Source organism: Megascapheus bottae, chromosome 16 (genome assembly GCF_031878675.1).
Source record: "Megascapheus bottae isolate mThoBot1 chromosome 16, mThoBot2.hap1, whole genome shotgun sequence".
Lineage (NCBI taxonomy): Eukaryota > Metazoa > Chordata > Mammalia > Rodentia > Geomyidae > Megascapheus > Megascapheus bottae.
In genome coordinates, this window is record NC_143524.1 from 113,328 (window position 1) to 127,423 (window position 14,096).

The 14,096-nt window shown below is 54.4% G+C and overlaps 1 protein-coding gene across 1 annotated transcript; it reads left to right on the forward strand.

Moving 5' to 3' along the window:
• The first annotated feature begins 6,134 nt into the window (after positions 1 to 6,134).
• Positions 6,135 to 13,977, forward strand: Nlrp6 (NLR family pyrin domain containing 6). Its single transcript, XM_090348631.1, has 8 exons — positions 6,135 to 6,163; positions 6,952 to 7,232; positions 7,467 to 7,511; positions 7,659 to 9,429; positions 10,339 to 10,431; positions 11,299 to 11,469; positions 11,545 to 11,712; positions 12,027 to 13,977. The coding sequence occupies exons 1-8, from the start codon at positions 6,135 to 6,137 to the stop codon at positions 12,163 to 12,165; spliced, it is 2,697 nt and encodes an 898-aa protein (XP_090204757.1). The 3' UTR covers positions 12,166 to 13,977.
• Positions 13,978 to 14,096: the final 119 nt, after the last annotated feature.

Sequence of the window (14,096 nt, forward strand, 5' to 3'; positions counted from 1 at the left end):
CAGAAGGTCTTAATCCTGGTGAAATATAATTTACCTTTTTTCTTTTGAGTTCGTGCTTTGAATATCATACCTAAGAATTCATTGTTAAGCTGCAGATCACAACATTTTTTAGGAAGTTTTGTAGATTCAGCTATTGGATATGTGCCATTGGTCCATTTTGAGTTAATTTGAGTTGGTTAATGCAGTGTGAGAAGGGAAGTCGAGACTCATTCGGGTACAGCCTTCAGTGTTTCAATGTTCAACTCAGAAAGTAGAAATTGCCCATTCCCAGAAGGGGAAGCTCAGGCCCAGCTAGGCCAGGAGCATGTCCTGGGTCACAGGGTGGCCAGTGAGTGGCCAAGCCAAGGGTCCGTCCAGCTGCTCACTGAGCAGGAGCTCCAACGAGGGAATGTGGTGCCCCAGGGGTCTGAGTGGGTGGCAAAGGCCTCCAGGAGCAGAGGGTAGGAAAAGCGGTGCAGCCTGACGACCGGGAGCTGCGTGGAGGACCCACAGGCTGGAGCAGGGCTGTCAGGTGCCTGCTGGCAGGGAAGTTATCCTGCACTGCAGGCAGCAGCCAGTGTGCCATTCTGGGGTGGGAAGGGGCTGCCAGGCCATGAAAGGGGCAGCCAGTGCAACAACAGGACACAGCCCATGGCCTCGGCAGCCAGTGTCCCACACTTACAGCAACAGGGCTTCCTGAGCAACCTCCCCACAAGGAAGGCCATGTTGCCTCAGGTGTCCCCTGGCTGTTGCTCCCAGCCTTTGTCCTGGGTGGAGAGGACTGGACCAGGACCCTTTCAAGTGATACTCTGATGAGAGAGCAGGTGGCATCTGGCCCCAGAAACCTCAGGCCCATCCTCCTTGGAGGGAGGAGCCTACTCTTGACCCTTGGCCAAGATCATGATTGGGGATAATGATTAATTTCACCTTGAAGAGGGTCCAGGGTTCTAGCTATCCCAGGCCAATTGGACACGTGCACTGCCAGACCCTGCCCCTGAGCCTGGCGAGGCCTGGCAATGGTTATGATCCTGATAAAACTTTACGACTCTGCTCTTTCACTTTCAAAGTCCGCCAAAGATTCCCCTGCCTCTGAGCAGCTGTGGCCTCTCCAGGGAAGGGAGCAGAAGTCCTGCTGAGAACACTTGGGCTAATAATTAATGCGGTTATGGATACAGTCACTTCGTCTTTTTCATTTCTTCACTGACGAGGACATGGATGGATCTTGCACATGCTAAGCATGCACTCTACAATGGCGTCACATCTTCGTCCTCGGCCCCCTCCTTTCTTTTTTTCTTTCTTTCTTTCTTTTTTTCTTTTTTCTTTTTCTTTTTTTTCGGTCAGTGGTTGGGCTTGAACTCTGGGCCTGGGCACTGTCCCTGAACTCTTCAGCTCAAGACTACCACTCTACCACTTAAGCCACAGCACCACTTCCAGTTTTCTGGTGGTTAATTGGAGATAAGAGTTTCACAGAGGGCGGAGTTTGGCCTAGTGGTAGAGTGCTTGCCTGGCATGCACAAAGACCTGGCTTCAATTCCTCGGTACCACATACATAGAAAAAGCCAGAAGTGGTACTGAGGCTCAAGTGGTAGAGCTCTAGCCTTGAGAAAGTACAAGGACAGTGCTCAGGCCCTGAGCTCAAGACCAGGACTGGAAAAAAAAAAGTCTCACAGACTTTCATATCCAGGCTGGCTTTGACCACGATCCTCAGATCTCAGCCTCCTGAGTAGCTCAGATTACAGGAGTGAGCCACCTCGTCCAGCTCCCCCCTCCTTTCTTCTAATGTAACAAAAGCACATGACACAAAATTTCCCATCTTAGCCATGCTTAGGTGTAGAGTTCAAGAATATTAAGCAAATCATATTAAGTAAGCCAGACCCAAAGGAACATAGACTCAATGGTTTCCCTCATTTGTAATAATCAATAGAAACCTTGGACTCTCCTGGCAGAGAATTACAATAGCTCAAAACCTAGATACGTAAGGCCATATGGGATGAGGCTAAATGAAAGGACCTCCAGGATATGGAAACAAGAGCCATATAATGTGTGATTGTTGTTCTTAATGTACTATGGTATTTCTCATTTGTTGTCCCTTGGTTATTCTCATATTGTTACAGCATCTTACCTTGTTATCTGTTATATTGTATATACGATTATTTGCTTATTCAAAATAGGAAAGGAAAGTGGAGAAAACAAGACAAGGGGAGAAGGTGGGGGAGGAAATGGGGACAAAAACATGAGAAGGGTTATCAATGTGTGTGAAGTAATGCACCTTCTATCTGGAGAATATAACTGTAACCCTTCTATTAATTACAATAAAATATGTATATAAAGAATATTAAGCATATTCATGTTGTCATGAAACCATCAACACCACCCATCTTCCAGAACTTCTTCCCTTCTGTCCTACTTTCTGTGTCTGTGGACCTGGCAATTCTAGGCACCATATATTAGTAGATTCCAGAGTACTTTTCCTCCTGAATCTGGTTTATTCACTCAGTGAATGTCCTCAAGGTCCATCCTGGGTTTTGTTTTTGGTACCAGTCCTGAGGTTTAAACTCAGGGTCTGGGCACTGCCTCTGAGCTTCTTTTTGCACAAGCAAATGCTCTGCCACTTGAGCCACAGCTCTATTTTGGGGGGTTTTTGTTGTTATTTTTGCTTTTTAGTAGTTTATTGGGGATGAGACTGGACTTTCATGCCTAGGCTGGCTTTGAACCTCAGTCCTCAGATCTCAGCCTCCTGAGTAGCTAGGATTATAGGCAAAACCAGTTTGGTCTTTCACTCAAGACTACTTTGACAGGCAGAGAGGTTGGGGGCAGGACTCTTGGGGAAGGGAAGGATAGCATGAATGCAACGTGGGGTTGCTGAGGAAGTGCCTGCTCCAAGGACTGCTGCTGAATGGGAGGGCCTTGCCTGAGGGCCTCAGGAGGCTGGTCTCTGAGGATGAGGTGGTTCTGCTTTTGTGAGTGCCTCTGGGAATCCTCAAGAGATTTTAGACCAAAATTTGGTATCAGCTGCCTCTTGGCTGAACTCAGCTCCTACTGGAAGGGGCTTCTTTTCAGTGTTGTAACGTCCCACTGTCTAGATAGACCATTGCTTACTCACTCATTGAAGGGCATCTGGGCTGCTTCTAGATTTTGGCAAAATGTGGTTAAAACTGCTATAAATATCCATGTGCAAGCTTTTGTGTAGATGACTGTTTTTAACTAATTTGGGCAAATAGCATAGTTGCTGGCTCAGATAGCAAGCCTCCGTTTAGCTTCGTAATGAACTTGGTGCCCTCACCATTGTGTATTCGCACCAGCAATGATGCCGCTCACAACTCTCCACCCCCAGCCCCCAGCACCACCTACTTTACTCCCTCCTCTGGTCCCAGCCTCCTCCCACTCACCTGTGTCTGCAGATCCTGGAAATGTAAGTTTCTCTTATCAACCCAGTTTATAAGGCTATTATCAACCAGTACTAAGAGCTTGTGGGGCACAGTCTATTTGAGACAAAGTCCCTCTGGGTGGACAGGAAAACCAGCACAACCTTACTGTTCTCAGCTCCCAGGCCTTTCAGCCTGTCCCACCTCCATGGTAGAAAGCCCAGAAGCCTACAGCTGGTCCTTGACTTTGGCACCATGGTCTTAGCCCTTCCCACAATTGGGAAAGAACATTTCAAGGAAAAGGTCATGGGGAAGTGAGGAAGAATCAGACCTGATCAAGGATACACAACTCTTGAAAACCTGTGCAGTGTGGGGCTGCAGCTGTGCAGTGACAGTGGGCTGAGGAGAGTAAATCCCAGGGTGTACCCGCTGTGTGCATTACAGCTGCAAAACTCTCACCCTGTTCCCTTTTACAGAGAGGACAGCGAAGTTGAGTGATTTGTCCAAGCCACACAACTATTGGGTAGTGCCTCCAGGACTGGATCTCCAGGCAATCTGACTTCCAATCTTCTACCTTCAACAACAAAAGAGAGACAGAGCACTTGTTTGTAAGAGGTTGTAGAGAAAACAGGATGTACATGCTCCTGTGTCCATGTCTGCACCTAGAGGAGTGAGTGAGTCTGTGGAGAGTATCAGGATGTCAGTTGGGCTCAACAAAGGGACAGGGAGAGGTACCCTAGGGTCTTCAGAAGAGGCTCTGGACCAGGCGCTTGGTGATACTCTCACACTGTAGAGCACATGTGGTCTTAAGGTAGTTACTTCACTCTGCAGAACCCGTCTGTCAGATGAGCCCAACACAAGGCCAACATGTCAAGAGAACTGAGACCTCCTGCTGGGTGCAGCCATGCCACGTCCAGGGTGAAGGCCTTGCCTTGCTCTGCACCAGCCCAGGTGAGGCTGCTTCCACACATGGCCCACAGGCTCCCCCGGTGCTGTGATAATTTGTTAATAGTCATGAAAGCCCTTTGAAGAGCATTTCTGCCACCCCTGAGAAAGTCTCTCTATCCCTCCAGGTGGAGTCCTTGTAGTACTTCTCTCCTGTTCATAGGACACATGCCCAAGCCCTTGGGGGCCTATGACACTGGGAAGAGGCTTACCTCAGGGCACCCTCATGTGGAATTCTGAAAGTCACAGCATGAAGCCCAAGAGCAGATGGAAGTGTGACTGCATAGAAACCACATTTGTCATACCCTGAGCCTCCCAGAGAAAGGTGGGAGAAAAAAATACTCACCAAGAGAAATGGGCCCTCTCTGGGCTCTGCCTCCTGATGTACCAATACTGTAGAAACCACATTTGTCATACTCTGAGCCCTCCCAGAGAAAGGTGGGAGAAAAAAATACTCACCAAGAGAAATGGGCCCTCTCTGGGCTCTGCCTCCTGATGTACCAATACTGTAAAACCACATTTGTCATACCCTGAGCCCTCCCCAGAGAAAGGTGGGAGAAAAAACAATCACCAAGAGAAATGGGCCCTCTCTGGGCTCTGCCTTCTGATGTACCAATACTGTAGACAGATTCCAAGAGCAGCTCCTCGGTCTCCTGACTGAAGCAGGATTGCGAATCGAGCAACCTGTGGCCAGAGAGGATGGTCCAATGAGTCTGGGCACACTTCCTGTCACTTCAGTAACACGTTTCTTCTCTCACAGTTTGGAGGCCAAAAGTCTAAATTCAGTTTCACTGTGCTGAGATCCAGAAATTGTCTCAGCTGCACTCCATCCAGAGGCTTTGAGGAAAATCTCTCCCTTTACCTGTCTATTGCACCTCCAGCTTCTGTGTTTCTTGGCTTGTAGCCCCTTCTATTGTCAAAGCCATGTTCCAATTCAGGTCTCCATCTGCCTCAATCTTCTGGCACTTAGAACACTTGGGATCTACTTAGGTAACCCACTCAAGTTCTTAGATTTTAGTCACAGCTACAAAGTCCCTTTCCATTTCTGAAGGGACTTCTCCCATTTCTGAAGAGACATCTCCAGCTTTCAGGGATTCAGACCTGTTATCTTTGGAAACTGTTGATCAGCCCATGACCAACACTGTCACATGAACAAAATGTCATGGCCTTGAAGGCACATGCCCCACACAGCCATTCCACACAGGCAGTGGAGCCCACACTACCACGACCTTATGGGGCCTTGGGGTGGGGGGGTGTCACAAATAGCGTTCATAAGCAAACCTCTCCCTTTCGGCAGGCTTGGGGGGGTGGGGGTGTCATAGTGTTCATAAGCAAACCTCTCCCTCTCGGCAGGCTTGGGGGGGTGGGAAGCTGCGGTGCTCACCCTATCCCAGTTTCTCCCCAGGCCCAGTCAACAGCCCTTCTTTCCAAATACTCTGCATAAAATTCCTCCTTTGCTCCCTGGAAACTTCTTCACCTTGGCTGCAGAATTTAGCTCAGCTAAGACTTTAGCTGAGACCTGATTCTGAGGCAGTCCTGCCATGGGTTCTGAGTAGCTTCTTTGTTCACAGACACGCTGGGTACCACACCCCTTGGGAAAGTGTTAACTGGAAGAGAATAACAGTAGCAGGAAGCCGAAGGTCACGAGCTCCGTACTTAAAGGTAAGGGTGTGGAGGTTCCAGGAACCCGAGCTTGGAAGTTTAGTGACTGAACCAACAGCTCAGTGCTGGCTGAGCTGGAATGGATGGGCCTGAAAAACTCCAACAGGACTCAGCCAAGCCAGCCTGGGAAAGGTCACTTCCCTGATCCCTGCCTCTGCGAGCTGAACCCAAGGACTGGCCTCCATGGATGAGGCGGGGGCCTCCTGCTCTGGGTGAGTGACTAGGAGGGGGCTTGCACCCGCTCGGGGGCCTCCCTGGTCCTGTGCATTCCCTGAGGCCAGTCGCCCCCTTCCTAAGCCTACCTATACCTTCACTGAGCACTTATTGGGTCTGTTCCTAGAGGCCTGCCGAAGTATAGAGCAGGCCTGTTGAAAGTTCAAGAACAGCCTGGGCTGTGGGCCCCTGCTAAGGAGCTGTGCACCTGGCTCCCAGGAGAGGGAGAGGAAGGCAAAAGCAAGAGACCCCATCTGGAGTTTACCAAGTGAAAGGGAGTAAGAGGGAGGGAAGAAGGAAAAAAGAAGAGAGGGCAGGCGGGAAGCAATGGTCAGTTTCAGTAGGGAGGGGTCTGAGCTCAAGCCTTGGAACAGTGTGATGCCCACTCGAGGACGGGGACAGACAGGCATCACCCCCCGTGGCTTTCACTCGAGGACGGGGACAGACAGGCATCACCCCCGGTGGCTTTCACTCGAGGACGGGGACAGACAGGCATCACCCCCCGTGGCTTTCTTCTTCTTCTTTTCCGGCCGTCCTGGGGGCTTGAGCTCCGTCCTGGGCACCGCCCCTGAGCGGCCTTCGCCAAGGTTGGCTCTGTACCACTTGGGCCGCGGCCGCCTCTGACTTGCCCCGCGAGTGTGGCGCTGAGGAGCCAGCCGGGCCTCGTGCGTGCTGCAGCGCTGACCTGGCACCCCGGCGGGCTTCCCGAGCACCCGCCACGTCCCGAGGCGGGCCGGTGGCCGGGCACGGCGCGGCAGGGCCGGCGCTGACGAGCCCTCTCGTGCAGCGCGGAGCCCCGCGAGGCCGCGGCCCGCGAGCTGCTCCTGGCGGCGCTGGAGGACCTGAGCCAGGAGCAGCTGAAGCGCTTCCGCCACAAGCTCCGGGACGCGTCCGCGGGCGGCCGCAGCATCCCGTGGGGTCGGCTGGAGCGCGCGGACGCCGTGGACCTGGCGGAGCAGCTGACCCAGTTCTACGGACCCGACCCGGCGCTGGACGTGGCCCGCAAGACACTCAAGAGGGCGGACGTCCGCGACGTGGCAGCCCGGCTCAAGGCACAGCGGCTGCAGAGTGAGCGGGGCCGGGGCGGGGGCCGGGGTCGGGGAGGGGGCCGGGGGTCGGGGTCGGGGCGGGGGCCGGGGTCGGGGCCGGGGCCGGGGGTTGGAGCCGGGGAGGGGTCGGGGACTGGGGGCCGCCTTCCTCCCGGCGACTCCAGGGCGTCTGCGGGGCTCCCTGCGCGTCCCTCCCAGTCCTTCTGGGGAACCCCCGGCGCCCCGCGCCTCACGCCGGTTCGCCCCCTCCCAGGGCTCGGCTCCAGCTCGGCGGCGGCGCTCTCCGTGTCTGTGTCGGGTAGGTCCTCAGGGCGCCTCGGGCTGGCCGGGGAGGAGGGGGGGCGGCGGGGCGGCGGCTCCGGAGGCGGCTCCGCAGGGGGCGCGGGGAGGCCCGACGCCCGGCCCGGCCCGCGGCAGCCCCTCGCCTCCTCGCCCCCTCTCCCAGAGTACAGGAAGAAGTACCGCGAGCACGTGCTGCGGCAGCACGCCCGGGTGAAGGAGCGGAACGCCCGCTCCGTGAAGATCACCAAGCGCTTCACCAAGCTGCTCATCGCGCCCGGCGGCGGCGGCGGCTATGGCGGCTATGGCGGCTATGGCGGCGGCGAGGGCGCGGGCGAGGGCGAGGGCACGCCGGCGGGGGCCGAGCGGGGGCCGGCGGAGGAGCTGGAGCGCGCCCGGCGCTCCGACACGCACACCTTCAACCGGCTGTTCCGCCGCGACGAGGAGGGCCAGCGGCCGCTGACCGTGGTGCTGCAGGGCCCGGCGGGCATCGGCAAGACCATGGCGGCCAAGAAGATCCTGTACGACTGGGCGGCCGGCAAGCTGTACCAGGGCCAGGTGGACTTCGCCTTCTTCCTGCCCTGCCGCGAGCTGCTGGAGCGGCCGGGCGCCGGCAGCCTGGCCGACCTGATCCTCGACCAGTGCCCGGACCGCGGCGCCCCGGTGCGGCAGATGCTGGCGCAGCCGCAGCGGCTGCTCTTCATCCTGGACGGCGCGGACGAGATGCCCGCGCCGGGGCCGCCCGAGGCCGCGCCCTGCACCGACCCCTTCGAGGCGGCCGGCAGCCTGCGCGTGCTCGGCGGGCTGCTGAGCAAGGCGCTGCTGCCCGGCGCCCTGCTGCTGGTGACCACGCGCGCCGCGCTGCCCGACCGGCTGCAGGGCCGCCTGCGCTCGCCGCAGTGCGCGGACGTGTGCGGCTTCTCCAGCCGCGACCGCAAGAAGTTCTTCTTCAAGTTCTTCCAGGACGAGGCCCGCGCGCAGCGCGCCTACCGCTTCGTCAAGGAGAACGAGACGCTGTTCGCGCTCTGCGTCGTGCCCTTCGTGTGCTGGATCGTGTGCACCGTGCTGCAGCGGCAGCTCCAGCTGGGCCGCGACCTGTCGCGCACCGCCAAGACCACCACGTCCGTGTACCTGCTCTTCATCGCCAGCGTGCTGCGCTCGGCCGGCGCGGACGGCGCCCGCGTGCGGGCCGAGCTGCGCGAGCTGTGCCGCCTGGCCCGGGACGGGGTCCTCGGGCGCCAGGCGCGGTTCACCGGGGAGGACCTGGCGCGGCTGGGGCTGCGCCACTCCCAGGTCCAGGCGCTGTTCCTCCACAAGAAAGAGCTGCCGGGCGTGCTGGACACCGACACCGAGGTGACCTACCAGTTCCTCGACCAGAGCTTCCAGGAGTTCCTGGCCGCCTTGTCCTACCTGCTGGAGGACCCCCCCGAGGGCGGCGTGGAGACGCTCCTGAGGGCCGACGCCAGGCGGTGCGCACACCTGGCGCTCACCACGCGCTTCCTCTTCGGCCTGCTGAACGCGGACAGGGTGCGGGACATCGAGGGCTGCTTCGGCTGCGCCGTCCCGGAGCGCGTGAGGCAGGACGCCCTGCGCTGGGTGCAGGAGCAGGGCCGCCCTAGGGTGGCAGCAGAGGGGATGCAGGGGGCCGAAGTCCTGGAGGAAGCAGAGGACCAAGAGGAAGAAGAGGAGGAGACCAGCTTCCAGCTGGAGCTTCTGTACTGCCTGTATGAGACCCAGGAGGACGCCTTCGTGGGCCAGGCCCTGGGCAGCCTTTCCCAGCTGGCGCTCAAGCGAGTGCGCTTCAGCCGCATGGACCTCGAGGTCCTGAGCTACTGCGTGCGGTGCTGCCCCGCGGGTCAGGCTCTGCGGCTGGTCAGCTGCAGGCTGGTGGCTGCCCCGGAGAAGAAGAAGAAGAGTCTGATGAAGCGGCTGCAGGGGTGAGTCCTCGGGGCAGGCCTGCCCTCTTGTCGTGAGGAGGTGTGCTGGTGCCTCTGTGTCCATCTGGGCTTGAGAAGCAGTCCAGAACGGGGCCTGTGGCTCCAGACAGCAGAAGGGGGCCCTAGAGCTGGCTTTTCCCTCTCCCTCCTAAGGTGGCTGCCTGGTGCTCATCTTCCCTAGGTGTCCTCACCACACTTTCTCTCCACCATCCATCAAGGCAAACCTCTCAGCATAGTCAGCATGCCTACAGCTCTGGCCTAACCTTCCCCTCCTTATGTCTTCTCTTAATACTCGTGTGTGCATGCATGTGTGCGAGTGCGTGTGCGTGTGTGTGTACACGCACATGCTGGTCCTGGGAACTCAGAACCTGGGTGTTATCCCTGAGCTTTTTTTCTGCTCAAAGCTGGAGTTTTACCACTTGAGCCACAGCTCCGCTTCAGATTTTTTTGCTGGTTAATTGGAAATGAGAGTCCCACAGACTTTCCTGACTGGGTTGGCTTCCAACTGTGATCTTCAGATCTCAGCCTTCTGAGTAGCTAGGATTATAGGTGTGAGCTCCCCCAGCTGCTTAGGCTTCCATTGGTCCCAGAAGTGCCCCCCATTAACCACCCTACACTATGCTATCTCCACGGCTCATCTCTTCCACTAGATTCTCAGCTCCTTCAAATGAAGCTGGTGCCAGAGTTTCTTTGCACCCCCAGCACCCATTGTAGGTGCTTAGTCTGTTAGGATATTGAAAGTTTCTGGGTTTGATGGGGAGAAGACATGGAGGTGGAAGGGGCGTAGTTCAGTGTGGGGATGCATGGTAAAGTCAGCTGTAGCACCTCAAAGCTAAGATAGGAAGGGTCCCTTTCTAGGAGGTCCTAGAAAGGGAACAGTGGACCTCACATTGTTCTCTCTCCTGACAGTTCTCGAGCCATCACAAAACATCTCCCAGTCTCCCTGCTGGGTCCACTCTGTGAGGCCATGACTGACCCGCGGTGTGGTCTGCACAGCCTAACGTGAGTGCACATGCCCTGGCTCCTCCCAGGAAGGGCCTCCAGTCAGCCCTGGGCAGAGGCAGAAGGCAGGCTCATGGGGAAGGCTGAGGGCACAGGTTGGAGCCTGTTAGGCACCCCATCGCTAAGTTAGGAACCAATGGGAAATAGTTTGTACTGGTTGAGTGGAAGGCAATGTGCTGCCAACCTGGAGAACAGAGAAGATAATGGTACAGTTTCTCTCCAGATGGTGCTTGTGAGTGCTGCAGAAGATTGTTGGGCCATCCCTGTGGAGGAAGGTGCTCAGGTCAGGCTCTGAGCTCAGGCTACCCGTGTGCCTGAAGCAGACCCTGGTCTGCTTCAGTGTGCCTCTCTGGGCTTTGGTTTTTCTCCCTGTAAAATGTAGCAGTAGGTTCTGCCTCAGAGGCTTGGTGTTGCTTAGTGAGGCTAAGTATAGAACTTAGATTGTGATATCTTTCCAATCAGTGTTAGCTATCACCAATGAACAGAAAGTAATAAACCCTATAGGAAGATACTGGCAGAGCATCATGAAATGAATAGTTGTACCTTGATGACCAGATGGTAAACTAGCTGGATTGCTGCCAATTAGCATAAAAAGCCCAAGGCAACTCAGCAGTTCTACCAGTACTAAGTGTAGGAAGGTACTCAGCACACTGAGACAAAGAAACAAGAAAGCCAGAAACAAAACAACTGCCCAACAATCAGAGACAGGCTGACTCCACAAGTAATGGTCCATAGCAACCTAATGGACATTTAAGAGAGGCCCATGCATCTCTTGACTGAGCCTCAGGCCACCAAAGAGTGGGCAGGTTATGTAGGTGAGAAGTGGCTAGCAGCCTGAAAACAAATCCCCCTGCTTCTTGATCACAGGCTGGCTTGCTGCAAACTCCCCGATGTGGTTTGCCACGACCTCTCTATGGCTCTGAAGACAGCCTCCTCCCTGACAGAGTTGAACCTCCTCCAAAACCAGCTCAGCGAGGCAGGCCTACGTATGCTGAGTGAGGGCCTGGCTTGGCCACAGTGCCCAGTGCAGACCCTCAGGTGAGGCCTGACCTGAAAGGGGTGGAAGGATTGGACCCCAGCCTCAGCAGTACCTGAGGCCAGCCCTCTCCCTAGGGTGCAGCTGCTGGACCTGCAGGGAGCCATCCAGTACCTAGTTGGTGTGCTCCAGAACAGTTCTTCACTGACCACGTTGGACCTCAGTGGCTGTCAGCTGCCAGGCCCCATAGTGACCTACCTGTGTGCAGTCTTGCACCTTCAGGAAAGCAAACTACAGACCCTCAGGTAAAGGAGAGTGCTGGAGTACAGCCTACCAACTCCAGGGTAGTAGGCTGTGAGTTTCTCCTGCACCTTTAAGAGAAATCCCTCTAAGAGACACCCCCCACACAAGGGCCCAACCTCACATGAAGAGCTAAGGATCCAGTCTAAAAACACCCATCTTCTGAAAGCCTGGCCCTAGGCCTGAAACAAACACCCCTATTCTGTGCCTACAATCTGGGCCAGTGAACCTAATAGCCTCTTATTCCCCTGGTGGTCTCCAATATCACACAAATTCTAATTGCTGCACCACCTCCTCTGTCCTGTGCATATGGCTCTAGGCTGGCTTCTGTGGAGCTGAGTGAGCAATCACTGCAGGAGCTTCGAGCTTTGAAGACGAAAAAGCCAGATCTGATCATCGTGCACCCAGAACTGGACAGCCATCTGGAGCCTCCAACAGGATATACCAGTGCCCTATGAGGCCCTGGGGAGGAGGGTGCAGGACACTGTAGTCTGAGCCCATATGAAGAAGCTCTCCCCTGATTCCAAGAGCTGAACTCTGTCCATAGCCTCCAGGCAATTCTTTTGAGCCAAGAAGCCTTAGACAGGCAATTGGGCGGCCCACATAAACCCAACCACTTGATCTCAGACAGGCCCAGGACATCCCCTTCTCTTTACACCCTAGGGTTCTCCCTCCCCCAGCCTCACAGCCATTGCTACCTCCCTCTCCACAGACCCTCTAGCCATACCACTCACAGACATGCCCAGCAACAGCAATGATGAGAACTACCATTAGTTGAACACCTTTCCACAAGAAGCTTCTGATGCTGTGGGAGAGTATTGGGCCATCTCTCTGTGGGAAGGTGATCAGGGTCAGGCTGAGATTGTGCTGCTGGATTCTGGCCTGCTTCTGTGTGCCTCTGTCTGGGCTTTGGTTTCTTCCCTGTGAAATGTAGCCAGTAGATTCTGCCTGAATACTAATGGAATTCATTATGGTGTGCTATGGAGTGCCCACTCTAACCTGGCCCTCATCTTCAGGGGGTACAGATGGAGCCCCCATAATTCTAATCTTGTAGGCTGAACGTGGGAAGGTCCTTCCTTGAGAATATGTGTCTTGGCACTAGGAGTGAACTACCCTGAGTTGTTGTGGTCTGAGTCTAGAGGCAGCCACTGCGTGGGATCGGCAGGAAAGGGGTCAGGAGAGGGAGGATATAGAGCAAGAGCCCAGGTTAGGGTGGGGGGTTGTGACATCATGGCAAGCTGGGAGTCCCAATATACAGTAATTAATTCTCCTTTGGAAGGGTTAACAGTCTTTTCACCACCTGCTTGGGTGGAGCAGCGTTTACTCCACAGTTCATCACTGAGGAAACTCACTGGGCTGGGCTGACTGCAGAAAGCCTGGAGGCATAGCTTTGTCTTGGGGCTGGGGCCAGACGTGTAAGGACATGGCCAGCCTTGGCCAGCTCTTGAGGCACCTGCAGATGGGACACTTTGGAGTGAACCCTTTACCTCCCCGGGGTAAATCTCCACAGTCACTTTATAAATGTGTTCTTTCATTCTACAAAACAAACAAAAACCTTGTCCTTCTTGAGCTAGCATTTTGACAAAAACACAGACAATAAGTGATATATGAACTTGATACAATAAACACATGTCTGAAACATAAACAGGATACAGTGAACACATGACATCACAAATAAATATATGACATAAAAATGATATAGTAAATATGTATTATATATAATATATGTTTGATATACAAACAAGATGCAGTAAACACATACATGCATTAATATGTAAAGCATTATGTGCGTATGACATATACACCAGGAATGTAGTACTTAAATGCTAGGTTAATAAAGATGTACATGATATACATACAAGATACAGCACACACATTGTGATAGATGATGAATGTAAAGATATATGGCTATACAGGAAAGCAGAGTGAAGATCAGGGTTTCGGTAGCTGGTGAGGGGTCCTGACAGGTCTCAGGGAGGGTGATTTTTAGGAATGGGACTTGAGAAGGAAAGCAGCAAAGCAGTCCTTTGTTGAGAGTCGGGGTGTGGAGTCAGCCTGACCCTGAATCTGCATAACTCAGTAAGATAACCACACAGAGATATGAGCTGTCATGTATGGCACCTTGCCTAGGACCTTTTGAGCTACATTGTCTGTATTGTGAACTCCCTGACCTTATCGATTTATTGCTGTATTGCTTTATTGTTTTATGGCCTTGTCCTGCTTAACTGATCTGAGATTTACTGCTTTGTGTGAATGTAACTCTTGGCAGTTCCCTGGTCTCAGGAAAGTATATAAGCCTGGATTTAGAAATAAAGGGTGCTGCAGTCTTAAGCTCACAGCCTTCTTGGGCTGCTGACTTGGGCTGTAGTCTTCCCGACCCCATCTGTTT

Excerpts from the sequence above, each read along its gene's own strand:
- Nlrp6 (XM_090348631.1), top strand. The coding sequence starts at position 6,135 with ATGGATGAGGCGGGGGCCTCCTGCTCTGG. Across the intron at positions 7,233-7,466 it reads CAAGGCACAGCGGCTGCAGA|GGCTCGGCTCCAGCTCGGCG; the intron begins GTGAGCGGGGCC and ends GCCCCCTCCCAG. Across the intron at positions 11,713-12,026 it reads AGCAAACTACAGACCCTCAG|GCTGGCTTCTGTGGAGCTGA; the intron begins GTAAAGGAGAGT and ends ATATGGCTCTAG.